The sequence below is a fragment of the Limulus polyphemus genome, unplaced genomic scaffold (genome assembly GCF_000517525.1).
Source record: "Limulus polyphemus unplaced genomic scaffold, Limulus_polyphemus-2.1.2 Scaffold31, whole genome shotgun sequence".
NCBI lineage: Eukaryota > Metazoa > Arthropoda > Merostomata > Xiphosura > Limulidae > Limulus > Limulus polyphemus.
In genome coordinates this window covers 1,475,179-1,491,230 of record NW_013665641.1, presented here as the reverse complement: position 1 = coordinate 1,491,230, position 16,052 = coordinate 1,475,179, and the positions used below count along the sequence as shown (strand labels likewise).

General features: G+C 34.4%; 1 protein-coding gene across 2 annotated transcripts in view; it reads right to left on the bottom strand.

Annotated features, from left to right (window-relative positions):
- The window catches only part of LOC106459950 (rho GTPase-activating protein 18-like), a 174,724-nt gene that overhangs the window by 32,593 nt on the left and 126,079 nt on the right, over nucleotides 1–16,052 (bottom strand). For both annotated transcript variants that reach the window (XM_022386920.1, XM_022386927.1), the window contains exon 8: nucleotides 3,318–3,483. In XM_022386920.1, coding sequence (XP_022242628.1) covers nucleotides 3,318–3,483 — 166 coding nt within the window. The remainder of the gene's footprint in view (nucleotides 1–3,317; nucleotides 3,484–16,052) is intronic.

Genomic DNA, 16,052 nt, shown 5'->3' with positions numbered 1-16,052 from the left:
AGGTAAAAGAGTAGCCCAAGAGTTGGCGGTGGGTGGTGATGACTAGCTGCCTTCCCTCTAGTCTTACACTGCTAAATTAGGGACGGCTAGCGCAGATAGCCCTCATGTAGCTTCGCGTGAAATTCAAAACAAACAAACGAAACCACAGTAGTGAAAGGTTCATTCAGAAATGTAATTAAGTTCAACTAAACTCGGAAACGAAATAGTCCGACACAAAATGCTAAATGAACAAAACACTTTATTCGACACTGAAGTGAATGTAACACGTAAACATCTAGAGTAAAGGACAATACAAAATATATTTTGGCGTTGCAGGCTCGCTATATTCTGATTAATGGCGAATGGTAAAATAGAAGCAAATAACTTAACTGAACGAAAAAACGTGAGTCTGTTCAACACCTGGCAATTTGAACTAAGAACTTAGCTGAAACTCGTATTACAAGATCAAGTTCCACCAGGTCTTCCCAGAATGACATGTCACCAGGAAAGTTCTGTTCACAGAAAAGGAAACCCAGATTTCTTTTTTCACGCATGACTGAAAGGCTAGAAAAATTGCAGAAACTCGCGAAACAGATTATCCGGGCAACGGGCCAAGTCCTGGGCTGAAGTTTTCAAACATGGGAACTGATTAAGAGAAATATTAAAGGATTTCTATGTTGAGCATAGTTTAGAACTTGCAAGTAAGGTAAAAACTTCATGAAAACTGTGTGAATAAAGATGTATTCATCTATTATGTGAATATAATTTTACACATCACACTTGTAGGGACACGTGAAACAGTAAAGGAACGATCTAAAACTACCCCAGAAGCACACGACCCTTTTAAAACATTCACAATTTCTGGCATAACGCATTTCTACCTACATCCATTCATCCGTATAGACGTCACGACGAAACTAATATGAAACGTTTTAGGTAGGATGTTATTCGCACGATCGCTTTCCCGTGACTGGTTAGCGTTTGTTTTAGCGCAAAGCCATATTGGTCTATCTGCTGTGCTTACCGTGGGAAATCGAACCCCAGATTTCTGCGATGTAAATCTATAAACCTACCGCTGACCCACCATGGGATCACGGATTGAGTATTAGTCAGTTTAGTTTTAAATGAAAAATATGGGAAAGTAATAGATGGGCATTAAAATGTTTAATCACTGGCATATGATTTGGCATACGAGTGTGAACTACGTCAACTTCATTCCAATAATGTTGATCTGACAAAAAAGTACTTGGTAGCTGACAATAAAAAATATCAATGACAAAGTGTATGAGCAAACTATAAGAAAAATGTTTTTAATAGCTGCCCCCTAGTAGCACAGCGGTATGTCTGCGGATTTACAAAGCTACAAACCAGGTTTCGATAGCCGTGGTGGGCAGAGCACAGATAGCCCATTGTGTAGCTTTGTGCTTAACTTCAAACAGACAAACAAATTTTAATAACTAATCATAAATACAATTGAAGCATAAGAATTAACTCCTTGAACTTCAATTGTTCTCAACTGGCAATGTTGAAATTAGTTTCAGATAAAATAAAGAAATGTTTTGTTTGAAAACATAAGTTAAATATAAAAAAAATTAAAGAAACATAAGATTTTTGTGTGTTTGTTTAAGGCAAGTCTATTAAGGTTATCCGCCACTGTCCCTAATTTTGAAGGCAACAGGTTTACATCATCCTCTTTCAATTATTTCTCAAGGAATATGGAATTCACCATCACATTTTAACACTCTCGCGGCTGAAAAAGCTAGCATATTCAACACCGGGTTTCGATTCCGCGATCAGCAGATTATGAGTCGGATGTCCTAACCACCCAGCTATACCTGGCAAAAGAAAAGTAAGATACAACTGTGTGGCATGCTCATGGATTTGTATATAGCTTTTCTAAATTATCTTTTAAACAGATATAATAACTGTATTGTGTAAATATAATTTGAAGTCAGAGGAAATATTGTTTTATTCGAAAGAAAATGCACAAATAATACTGTTATGACAGCGGAAGTCACGTGACGTTGGTACCACGTGATGAGTTTCTAGAAGGATCATGAAGGCCCGAGTGCATTCCAGGCACCCTCTTTTTTAGGATATAAGCCCAGCAAATAAAGCGAGATAGGATGGCATAGATAGAGATAATAGAGTCAAGCCGTAAGTAAAGTATGTGAATCCCTGTGAATTATAGCGTGTGTTTATAAAAGTTGTTAAGTTTTAAAGTGACTGTGGAAATTCTGTGTATTACAGAGTTGTATCGAGGAAAAAAATAAACTGGTTTAATTAAGAAAGGACTTGTATCGCTGAAGTTCCTCGGAAAGAATTTTATGCCGGAAATTAACAAACAAGCAGATACGTAACATTATTTTACGATCGCTTGCTCAAAGTTGCCTTTGTATGTACATATATATTAAATATTTCTTTTCTTTTCCGCAAGAGGTGGAAATGAAAAGAGAATCTGTGACGTATAAGCCTAATGCATTCTTTGACTGGTCGTACCCTCTACTGTGGACAAGGTGGTGAAGTAAAACGGACTCAAAACCCATAGATATGTTGCCTTTAATTTGAAATGTGAATTTTTTGTATACATTGTTTTACTTGTACCACGTTTTATGCACATTTGACTTAGTAGTTAAACGATTTTTGTCAATTTCTCGTCGTTTTAGTTTTGAAATCCTAGGTTTACTACTTCTAAAGTTTCAGTTTTGTTATTGCAGCTAACTTGTGGTAAGTATACTGTATCGTTTGTCCTGTAAAATAGGTATATACATATCTACTATTTTGTCGTAATGTCATGTAATGTAGGTTGACAAAGTTTGTGTTTGAACTGTCTATCTGGGATTGGAGTTAATATACACATACAGCTTTGCGTTTTAAGCTTTGATTCTGTTTCCCCTTTAACTTTTTCTTCTAGAGATGTTTTTTCTATAGCAAAAGTTTTCCTCCAACGTTTATCTTTCTTTTGTAGCAAATTTCCTCATACAAGGTAAGGAAGAAAAAGTTGTTATAGGTGTGCTTGTACGATTTTTACCTCCTCATAATCCATATGTATATATATATACACGCACACAAACTTCTTTTTATTACTTAAGTTCCTTCACTTAGTTAATCGCCCACGTGTAGTTTCAAATATACTTCCCAGTTAAATATAAACACGGGATTAAAACCGGGCAAAAATGAGGCAGGTATAGGTTCATATCGCAGTTTATGCTCCTTAAAATATAGTCATCTGTTAGAGAAACGTGTAAATTCCTGGAATTCTGTTCTAGACTTCCGGAACAGAAATCGTCTTTAAAAATGATAATTTCACATGACTTGTATATATTTTATATAGTTACCTTTCAGTTTCCTTTTAAGTGGTTTTCGACGGTTATATGATAAGCCAAATGCATCAAACAATGACGTAAGTTCTATCAGTGCTAGATTCCGTATTTTGGCAAGGTCCTCTTTTCCAAGATAGGTCGGATAGGTGATACCCAGTTTCTCTTCCGGCCGTTCCACTTCCTGGAAATACGACAAGAAACAAATCTATAAACAATTTGATTTTATATTTACTAAAACAAATATTCTCGTTTAATTTCCTAGTTTTCCTGCTATTGACAGATATTCGAAGAAATCGCAGGATTTCAGTGTATTTGTTAACTTGTACGACATTTTCGTTGCTGGTACGATCATTTTCAAGTTGACAATGTTCATTTTTAACCTGCCTTTCCTTTGTTTAAGGGGGGAGAGGTCTGGAATGCCTCTGTTCTTTAGTAAATGAGCAGGGTAAGAGTTCGCAGTGGCTGGTGATGTCAAGCTGCTTTCCCTATAGTTTATCATTTCAGAATTAGACAATGATCATACCAGCAACCAACACGTTTTCGTTTCTTTGTTGTTAAGTGCAAGGCTACATACACAATGGACTATCTGTGCTCTGCCCACCGCGGATATCCAAAACCAATTTTTATTGTTTAAGTCCTCAGACTCACTGCTGAGCCATCGGGAAGCTAGTAGAAACATTGTACAAGTAAACACAAAACGTCCAAAAAAGAAATCCCCACAGAACAACTGCGATTTCCTCAGATATTCTCATTGTAACAAAAATATTTAAAACTAAGGGGGAAAAAAAAACATGTTTCGCGTACCATACATTTTTTGGTTGTGGTATTTTGTATTCGGATGCACAAAGTTTATAAAATGCAAAGGCTGTGCTGTGTGTCTAATATAATTAAAATAGTCAAATGGCTTGCTTAGACTAATTACATAAGAGGTTAGGTACGTAGTGTTCTGATCGAATCTTATGGCCGTGCGGGGAGTCTCAATGACTGCGAGGTTAAACCTAAGTGGGTTAAACTTATACCACAACACATGATACACATCAATCACCCCTGGTACAAAACACATCGAGTCGAATGGTCTGATCAAAAATGACAAACCGATCGTTATCCAACAAGAGACGCCAGACTCAGCGACGCTTTCAAAACTTTGGTATCGGGTGAAAATATTAAAACTCAACAGGGTGACGGTACCAGCACTCGAAGTGCCTATAAATAAATGAAAAAATCCACACACAAACGCATCCTCAACGCATAAATATTGCTGTCTGAAATGGGGCTCTCAGGAATTACAGATCCATTCCCCAATTACCCTTCTCTTTGCAATGCATTGTACAATCTACACCTACCTCTCCATTACGCAAATGGTTACGTCGTTCGTACTTTCTCACTTTTAGTTTCATTTTTACATAGTTTAATGAAGTTTAAAAACTTCCCACGTAGGCACACACGTTACTCTTTTAATTATATGGGTATTTGTTTGTTTATTACTAAGTACAAAGCAACGCAATTGGCCATCTTATCTGTGTCCATTACGGATATCGAAACTCGGTTTCTAGGGTTGTAAGCCTTTAAGTCTTAATGCTAAACCAATATTGAACAAAACATTTAAAAAATATCAAAGAATGTGAAATATTCCTAACACGGAGAACGTGTTCTTTGATTTTATTAAGTTGTAAACTAGAACAATGTACTCTGACCTGTATATGTTGAGATAAATTAAGTTTTGTTTGTTATTAAGCAGAAAGCTTCACAACGGGCTATCTGTGATCTGCTCACCATGGGTATCCAAATCTGACTTTTAGCGTTATAAGATCTCGAACTTACCGCTGAACCACCAATATAATTATTTTGTAATACTTTTTGTAATGTTTCATATATTGTGTGCTTTAGTTTCAACATGTAAATGGCAACTATCTTTGGAGGATAAGAAGTAAAAAAAAAAGGTTTCTATGATCACAAAAATATTGATAAAAAAACAAAAACAAAAAAGTTCTTCGCACTTAATTTTGTGTGTCAAACATTAAACAAAAACTAAAAATAGATTTATGGCAATCTATCTTAATTTCATGTCCAGTAATGTTTCTTCATGGATTTTTTTTAAATATTTTCATTCGTCTTGGGGTTAACCACAAAATAAACTTAAGGTTTATATTGAAGTTAGAAGTTTATTAGTTTTGTTTTCAGCCCAAAATCACACGCTGGGGTTTCTGCGTGAGCTCTGTACAACACAGGGATTTTAGCGTTGTCAATTTTCCGCTGTCCCATCAGGGGATGTAGTTAGAGTTGAACAAAATATACTAATTCAAGAGCAGGTGACAAGACACTATTGTACAAAACAGTTAGGAAAAGTTGCCTAAAACTTTTTATGCTCAATATGTTTATAATTGTTGGTAAAGGACAGTGACTCCAAAAACACCGAATGATAACCACACATAAACTTCTCCATGTGTATTTTCATAGCACATGTTTTATACGGTTGATTACTTGTTATAGTTTTTTTTTATTTCTCATGACTGGCTGCTTGTTTGTTTTGAATTTCGTGCAAAGCTACACGAGGGCTATCTGCGCTAGCCGTCTCTAATTTAGCAGTGTAAGAGTAGAGGGAAGGCAGCTAGTCATCACCACCCACCGCCAACTCTTGGGCTACTCTTTTACCAACGAATGGTGGGATTGACCGTCCCATTATAATGCCCCCACGGCTGAAAGGGCGTGCATGTTTGGTGTGACAGGGATTCGAACCCGCGACCCTCAGACTGCGAGTCGAGATTAATTGTTATAAATTTTTATCATAATTTTTAAGCATTTTACGCCTGAAAGCTATTCTTTTTACATTAGAGCAAATGTGAGCAAGGGAGTTTTTTTTTTAAAAGGACATATCATAAACTTTTGAAAATTAAAAAAAAAAGCAAAACGTTATTTACAGTTGTTACTTTTTAGCAGTAGATTAAACTGTATTATACTGTAATATGTGAGATGCAACAGAGGGAAAACAGACGCAAGAATGACAACCGGCAAACTTAAGTCTTCAAAAGTTCATTTATTTTACATAATTTTTATCCTTAATTAGCTCTTACCAAATAAAATATGTTTTATGATTCATTTTTAATCACACTTAATGGTTTAAAACTCGAAGAACTTCAGTAATAACTTTCCTGAAAATATTAACCTACTGATACATAAAACAATTGTCTTATCGTAGCATATTTCACCAAGAGAAATGAATAGAAAACCTAAAAATCATGAATGAGAAAATTTAAAGGGTGCAATATCTGATAAAGTATCTTATTATTTGATACAACGCAAGGAATACGATGGTATGAATTATTCTCAGAAAACTTATTAATCAATTAGTCACCGAATGGTTTCTTAAAGCACTTTATAATATAATGCGACAGGTCTAAAAACAGGTACAAGTGCTTTCCTGGAGTTTTGTTTGTTTGTTTGATGTTAAGTTACACAATGGGCATTCTCTATCCTGTCCACCTCGGGTATCGAAATCTGATTTTTCGCGTGATAAACCCTTAGGCTTTCCGCTGATCCTCGTGGCGGGGGGTGGGGGGTGCTGGAGTCATTGTCCGTTTAACACAAATATCAGATATTCTACAGTATACAGTAGAAGAGTGGAGTCACTTCAAACTTAGCTTAAGATGTATCTCGAAAGAAGTTTATTTACTGATCTCTAGGTCAATTTACTCGAGGAAAACGAAGAAACATAAATAAAATTCTATGCAGAACAAATCAGCTTACTAACTTAACATTAATGCGCTGATGGAAGTTATCTTACTGAGAAAGTCACTTCTAACAGGCAGGTTTTAGGGATTGAACAACATTAAAGATAGTGTGGGTTAAATTGCACGTCACGTAACTGATTTGTTTAGTATACAAGATTTTATAACGATATTGTTAGCAATAGTTTAAACAAATGACACTGGTTATAATCACTTGAATTTTTGGAAACTGATAAACCAAAGATGGGCTCAATCGTTTTAAATACTCATTTCCTTATTCAGTTATGTTGAAAGAGGTTCACAAAATATTGATGAATATTTCACTGGATATCCTTATCTTATTGGGATAATCCTACGTGCTCATTGTTGTTCCCAGTTAATAACCCAACTTTTAAACCTATATGAACGTATATCTATTTTTGGAATAGCAAAACCATAAGGTTCTTCTATATAAATCTCATATGCATATTATAAGTATCGTTGAACCTAGAACCTCTTAATAGTGATAAACCCCTGACACTCATTATATGAATTTGTTTTGAAAATATCTTAAATATACAAATAATACCCAAATAATTACAACTATCAAGATAAACAATTTATATTGTTTTTCAAACTGAACTTAAAAGACGGTATAAATACAATGTTCGAACCTATGAACTGAGTGAAAATATAACTTTAAAGTTTGCTTGTGATTATTATTATCATTATGTGATTTTTTTGTATCCATGTTCCTTTGTAAACACTCAAAAACGCTGGCCGTTAGTTTTTGGAATTGTGTAAAAGATTGCAGTAAATAACCAAAATGTTCAGTTATATAAGTAAATAAGTAAATTTCCCGAACATTATTGCTACAAATTATTCGGCACTGAATTGGTGATTGAAAAGTCTTCTTACTGACAAAATTAGAATAAAATCTTGTATATTTAGGTTTCAAAAGCTATTCTTGGTTCTTGAAATAGTAGGTGATACCAATTTCTCTTTTTACCTAACTAAATATCAATACGAAGTCCACAGTCATGGTTTAACTCGTATATAAAACTTAGCATATGAGACGAGTATTCTGTAATGACTACAACTATATATATGCCCCCCCCCCCAGTGGCACAGCGGAATGTTTCAATACCCGTGGTGGGCAGAGCACAGATAGCCCATTGTGTAGCTTTATGCTTAATTACAAACAAACAACGAAATGTTCAAGCTAGAAAAAAAAAAAAACAGAAAAAATACTAACGCCATTCTCAGAACATTACAACTCACTTTTCTGAGGCCCGGCATGGCCAGGTGGTTAGGGCACTCGACTCGCAATCTGAGGGTCGCGGGTTCGAATTCCCGTCCCACCAAACATGCTCGCCCTTTCAGCCGTGGGGGCGTTATAATGTGACGGTCAATCCCACTATTCGTTGGTAAAAGAGTAGCCCAAGAGTTGGCGGTTGGTGGGGATGACTAGCTGCCTTCCCTATAGTCTTACACTGCTAAATTAGGGACGGCTAGCGCAGATAGCCCTCGTGTAGCTTTGCGCGAAATTCAAAACAAACAAACAAACTCTTTTTCTGAAACTGAAGACAACTCTTACGGTTTCAGCCTGAGAACATCTATATAATAATACAGAATCAGTAGATTATAACTATGGGAAAACATTTGTGTCTTTAAACATATTGATCTGTATACTATGAAGAAAGTTTAGCAAAGGGCCTATATCTCGTTCGTTTTTAACACCTATATTTATGATTTACGAGTTTTGTTCACTTGTCTTTTCATTGCCTATTGTTACTAACCCAAATAATATATTTGTACAGAAAAATACCAAGAATGTTAAGGAAAATTACTGACGTGATTATATGTAATCACAGTAAGTGGTAAACAAAAATACGTTCCATGCTCTCCTGTCGCCAACAGAAGGCAGTTTCATTTTTGCCCAGGTTTTATGTTTTTAATGAGACGTTGATCGTTCGAACGAGAGTAAACTTTCAGCTGAAGAAACCAGTTTGAATGGTTGTACTGAATACTTGTCTTTACTGCTTGAGCTTTGAAATTATAATTGAAGTACCTCTTCCTTGTATTTCAGTTATCACTATGCAACACGAAGACTATATTAAAAACAATGACCGCAATAATGATTAATTGTAGTACGCAACAAAACAAAGCAACTTTCTTATAAATGGTGACAGTATAGCTTGGAAGATATCATTTGAACGTTACTTTAGTTTATTAACTTCAGTTGAAAGCTATAGTAATATCATCTGCTATTACCTTGTTGATATATCTATAGACAAATGATACACTAAAACTTGTATATCAGTATTATAAGTACATTTGCCCTCAAGCAAAATATTGATATATCAGCAAGCTCTACCAGATTTTAGAATTAACCTTATTTTTAGAGAGAAAAAAATACAAATATTGATATCAATGAACCATAGATAAGGTAATTATTTAATTTTTATGTCAATATTTTATTCAGATTTGATCCGACTTGTTTAAGATTTGTTGACTACATCAGAACATTTTCGTAGATGAATATAATATTAAATATGTTTCTTATAAAACTTGATAGTCAATTAACAACCAGACTAAACATTTTTCTTGAATAAGTTTATTAAGTTATAGATTATCTTAAGTACTATTACTTACTAGAAAAAGAAAATATATCTAGATCCGTCATTATATATAATAGTAGCAGCGTGCTTTCACATCTTTCACATAGACAAGACACTTTGGATGGTGGTAACACAAACAGTATAAGGAATATATAGAATCCTGCTTCCACAATATGTAAATAAGATGTTACTTGAAAACCAATCAAGTGTTTCGATGAAGGTCACAGAAGCAATGGAGCTTATAGTCCAGATACCAAATGAATTCAGTGATCAGTATATTTTACTTTCCAAACATGCGCGCCTTTTCAGCCGTGGGGGCATTATAATGGGACGGTCAATCCCACTATTCGTTGGTACAAGAGTAGCCCAAGAGTTGGCGGTGGGTGGTGATGACTAGCTGCCTTCCCTCTAGTCTTAGGGTCGGCTAGCGCAGATAGCCCTCGTGTAGCTTTGCGCGAAATTCAAAACAAACAAACAAATATTTTATTTTATTTATTTGAAGTTAAGCACAAAGCTACACAATGGGCTATCTATGCTCTATCCACCAGGGGTATCGAAACTCGGATTCTAGCACTTAGTGAACAGAATAAAGTACTTTTTAATAATCTTACAGCAACGACTGTTAGTAGTTAGGGCGTGAGTTCACCGCCCAAAGGTTTACCCCGTAACAACGCACTCTCTGGTACCATTTCGTGTCTTAGCAACATGACATCATAGTGTTATGTTAAATATATAAATGAAAATTATAAACATAAGTTGAGACAAGTTGAAATCATTATGCACTCCTATGGAAGTATGGTAACACTGTCCCTTATAGAAATACCATCCACCGTTGTAAAACAAATAAATTTATAAATGAAACTACAATAAATGAAATATTTTATCAAGAATACTTTTATTGTTATGATAAACCAATAAAAAACATAGATAATTGATTTACATCCTTAGGATATATAATTAACTCAAAACATCGATGACGAAATCACAAGTTGAAACAACCTACATTGAGGTCATCATCGTATTGATCTATCCACGTATAATAATACCATCCACCTACAGAAACACCGTTCGACTTTGAAAGATGTACGCCACATATAAATGCAAAATATAAAGTTGATAAGATTAAAACAGCAGATTTGAAATTTTACTTACAAAGCGAAATTGTAAAAACAACGTAATGTTAATTAGATTAAATTATTAATTTTAAGACTTTGATTGTTATTATAAAGTTAATGTCATGTTGTCACCCTCTGGTGGTTCGCTCACAAACTATTTGTGCGCTCATCATCATACCAACGTGCCCGCTGGTGTCACTCTGGCAGTTGACAACTTCCGGATGTCAAGTATCATGGCGGCAAGACAAATTCCGCTGTCATAGCGGCCTAATAACGTGCCCCTAGCAAATCGCCCTCTGGTGAGTAGCAACAAACTACAGGTCTTTTGCATATTACGTAACAGTTATATAACCATCAGGTGTATATATTACATAATAGTTATGTAACCCTTATGTAGCGGTATATTACGTAATAGTTATGTACCTCCAGGAGACATCCTTTGATCTCCTCTCACATGGCGATGCCCCCACTGAGGCGGCATCCTTTGCGCTGTAAACACGTATTCTAACTACTACTATTTTTATTATTTACCATAAACGTTACAGTGGCATTTGTATTTCTGGGTAACAGTCTTGAAAGACTTAAGACCGAGACTTGCTTTCCCAGTGTTCCAAGTCTAGTAACTCAAGTTGTTAGTATACCATTGATTTTCGCCCTCAAGTGCCACACTGGTATGTCTGCAGACTAACAATGCAAGAAACCTGGTTTCGATACCCGTGGTGGGCAGAGCACAGATAGCCCACTGTGCAGCTTCGTGCTCAACTGCAAACAAACAAACACAAAACCATTGATTTTCTATTGGTATATTATTAAAGGCCATCGTTGTTCTATTAGTATATTTGTAGGTTCTACCAGAAAGTTAAATTTTAATTTCTAAAAGATAATTAAGTTGAAGTTTAAATTAAAGAACTATGAAGGTAATTTGGTTTCCTTGGTTACAGTGTGAGTTTAAAACTCAGATTTTAGTTGCTACTTGTTTCCGTTTTTACAATAACTTTATTTTATCTACATATTTGTTACTTATTTCACTTTTTTCTTTATTTTATTTTAATAGCTTTTTAACTTTGTTCTTTCCCAGGTATACCTAAGGAGGAACGAAACTGGTTAGCGATATGAAGACTAATAAAATGTTGCATTGAAACACTTCGAACTAAATTCAATTCATACGAGCATTTTTTCATTCCCATTATATTATACATTTTGCTGGAGCGACTTCAATTTAATGTTTATGATATATTTATATTGGAATAACTCACATACTCAATCTAAGCCTAAACTTAATATTTCATGCTGGCATCAACAACACTAACATAGACTAAATTACTAAACTAGAGATAAAAGTCTAAATACTGAATTTCATGTACATTAAACATTTTATACACGCATGAAAATGTTCGATTCTTATTACTTTTTTTTACTTTTTAACGTGTAACTTTTTTTTGTTTGATTTCTGTTCATAATAATTTTAGATTTTTTAATGTGGAAATAAAAACTTATGAGATTATAACATCACAAAAACAGATGCTTCCCGATTCATTGCATGCACTGTGTATTACTATATAGGTGGCTGTTTATAGGCTTCTGAAATTACCTTGAAATATAAAAATTAAAAAAAGCAGTACCGTAAGAGTTACGTGCACCTTAACATTATTATTATTATTATTGTTTGTTACATTATTCAGCTAAATAATTCCAAAGGTTATTACATCTGCTCCTCCATGAAATTATTTTAAAATTAGTTTAATTTGTTTATATATTCCACTTAATGTCGTTATTTACTTAGTAGTAAAAGTTAATCCGGAAATAAAGACATTTAAATGTGTCCCAATACTGACATAATGTATTATGTGGAAAAATAAGAAAATCTTTAGCATATAAGAAAAATTGTCTTATATTTTATTTTCTATTATGGCTCGGCTTAATGTAAAGTTGTTGTTGTTACTTATATAGCTCGTTGACCTCAAGCGTTGTCCTACATTGTACGTATGTATTTAAACAATTTTAAAAATATAACAGCTTGACTTTCAAATGAAAGCTTTCTTCAATATATACTAAAATTAAGTAAAGATAAAATCGAATCATACAAAGATGACCAGCTTACGAAATTTTTCAATGACATGTATTTTTTGAAATTTTCACTCCCATTAAACGAGGGCACACTAAAAAGAGCGCCAAAGCATTGCGAGTACAAATCATAAGTTGAAATCCTAAAACCAGTTTTAATAAAACCGCACCCATTCCTTTAGGACAATTCTAAATATAATAGTAAAAATAACTTTTCTTTGAACTGAGTTCATAAAATTGGTCTAGCCAGGCATTTCCTACTCAAAACAAGATATCTAAATAAAACGTAAACTGAGAAATGACTTTCTTTGAACCAATAAAAAAATGAAACTGATAACAAAACAGAAATAGACTGCCTTGTCTAATTCTGACCCCTCCTCTTCCCCATGAATGTAATATAAAGAAGAGTCTTGGAGGTCATTGGCCGGCAATTTGAGTACAACAGGGCACTTTCTTGGCCAACGGCAGTATAGTTCGTCTAAAATAGTAGAAGTTGTTTCCTCTGGCCTCAATATTTCGTGATCCAGAACTTGTTTGTTTAAGGCTGCTCTGTGTGTAGATCCAATTCGAGCTTTCTGGGTTAGTAAGGATGATTTCGTCTCTTTAAAAAATTGCTATAAACACTAACTATAAACCAACAACAGTCAGAGAAATCATTCAGTAAGCGAACTGAACGGCTCCAGGGACAACGTTGGTAATATTACTGTGATTTCACACAACTTTAGCTGCAAATACTTTCATTCGTCGATTATCAGGTACAGTGGGTCTAATGAACTATATCCTGCTAATATTTTACCTTTCTGAATAAGTCATGTGCTATGAATGAGCACATCTTTAATGTTAGTACGTAAGTGTACAACTTGTTTAATAATTAAGTTCTATTAAGTTTTCAATTATTATTGCTTATTAACTTACGCAAAGTATATGTGGATAATTTTATTTACAGTTATTTCAACCGTATATCAATGTACAAGATAAAACTTCAATGTTCCTGCTTTCTTCTATACCAACAAAACGATAAAAGTATCTCTAAATAAAGCGATTTCAACATGACTATTTACAATGTGAAACATGCGAAACATGATAAACCAAACAGAAGGCGAGATATACCGACTAGCAGTTAAGATTCGTAGAACTATTTCTGTATATATGTGTGTATGTATATATATGCATAAAAACTTCCACTATAGATTTACAGATAACTTAAAGGTATGTTTTGATTGACAGTCTGACTAAAACAAGGTTCATTTTATTGAATAGAAGCTTTATAGTTTCTGTCGTGTTAGATATTTCATACATAAAACACTACTGTTTATCTCAAGCTTCTAGACAGAGACAAGTTCTAACTTTGAAAGCTAAATATTCAGATTTAGGATGGTCTTACTAAGTGGTATATTTTTCTATACAAAAATACGACAGGAAGAAAGGATGAAAAACCTTAATGGTTTTGTTGAATATCAAAAATTATTATAGAATTGCATGAGACTTACTGATATAAAATTCTTAAAGAACTGATGACCAGATTGTGTAGTCACAATGTACAGAGCTCTGAAGTACTACTGTTATTACTGTACTTGACGAGGTGTGTAGTATTCGGTTCTGAATAACGTCAGCTGTTCAATTTCTTAACTATTTCATTCTGTTATTGTTCTCTTTTCTTGAAAGATCGCACTTCTTAGACTTACATCAAGAGGGAATCCCCAATAGCCGTGGCACTTGAAATTATTTTAGGCAGGATTCGATTAAATTAATATATGAGACCTTTTTTTTTTTATTAGCTATATTTTTGTGCGCCAGCAATACCAAGCATGGGGTGCGCGTATATCCGATTCGATTCTATTACTCATCAGGAACTTCTTTTAGGCAGGATTAGAGTAAATTAATCTATAAGACATTTGGGCGTAGTCAAATGTATCAAACGAAAAGGTTTGACATCCTGAGTCCAAAACTGTAATTAGATCTCAAATCGATCAAGAAATGACGGAGCTATGAGCTAAAAGTTTGTACTTGAAATCCAACAAACTCAGAACTATTCTACGACCCGCTATGCCGCGGCTAAAAAATACACAAAATTCGTACCAGCTAAAATTAAAACAATCGTAATAACAAAGGTAAGGAACATAAAACTTCAGCAATTCCTCCACTGTAACCGTAACCGACAAATGTTGGAACTCACTTAACAAATGCCCCCCAGTGGCACAGCGGTATGTCTGCGGACTTACAACGCTAGAAACCGGGTTTCGATACCCGTGGTGGGCAGAGCACAGATAGCCCATCGTGTAGCTTTGTGCGTAAATTCAAAAAACAAAACAAAACAAACTTAACAAATACTTCTCCCATAGCTATAGTAAGCAGTTGCTACACGATTAAAGCAAACTTACAAAAAATAATACTTTTAACATTTAAAACTAAGAACTGGGGGTCAAAGATACCTTTAGATTATTTCTAAATAGTTGTTTTTAACTAGCATCAGAAGTTTCTAGTGATTATTAAACGAATATGCCTTTTAAACCCCTTCAGGATATTATTACCAGATCAACCGTCTTTGAAGCTCGTACTGTAGGCTAATCACGTTTTCTGTTTTTAGTGCAAATCTACACAACAGATTATTGTAAGTCCGTTGATACACTGGTGGACGACGAATCACTTTACAGAATGTTTAATTAGATTTCACCTCGTATTTATATATTAGTTGCGACTTGTTATTCCATCTTTCACAGTGAGATACGCAGTTTTGTTTTGCAAAACCATTAATTTCATATTTAATTACATTAATTAAGAGATCATATGGAAACTTACAATTGAAAAAGAAATAGCCATAGAAGTTGAGCTAAGACAAGACATTGCTACGTAATAATTCCGTTTAAATTAATCAAACAACCGTAATTCTTCGATGGTTCAACGGGCAGTAAGCCTGAGGGCTTATAACACTAAAAATCGGGTTTCGACACCCGCGGTGGGCACATCGCAGATAGCCCATTGAGTAGCTTTGTGCTTAAGAACAAACATAGTCAAAAAATGACTAAATTGATAATAAGAGTTTATATTTCAATGTCGTTAAAAAAGGGGGAATTCGAAAACTGACTAGAAAATTCAGTTTTGTGCAAAATTTAAATCTGAAAAACAAAAACGCTAAACATTCAAAATATAATACAAGATTAAAATATATAAAGGCATATCTGAACAATAAGAAAGTTTGTTTTTGAATTTCGCGCAAAGCTACACGAGGGCTATCTGCGCTAGCCG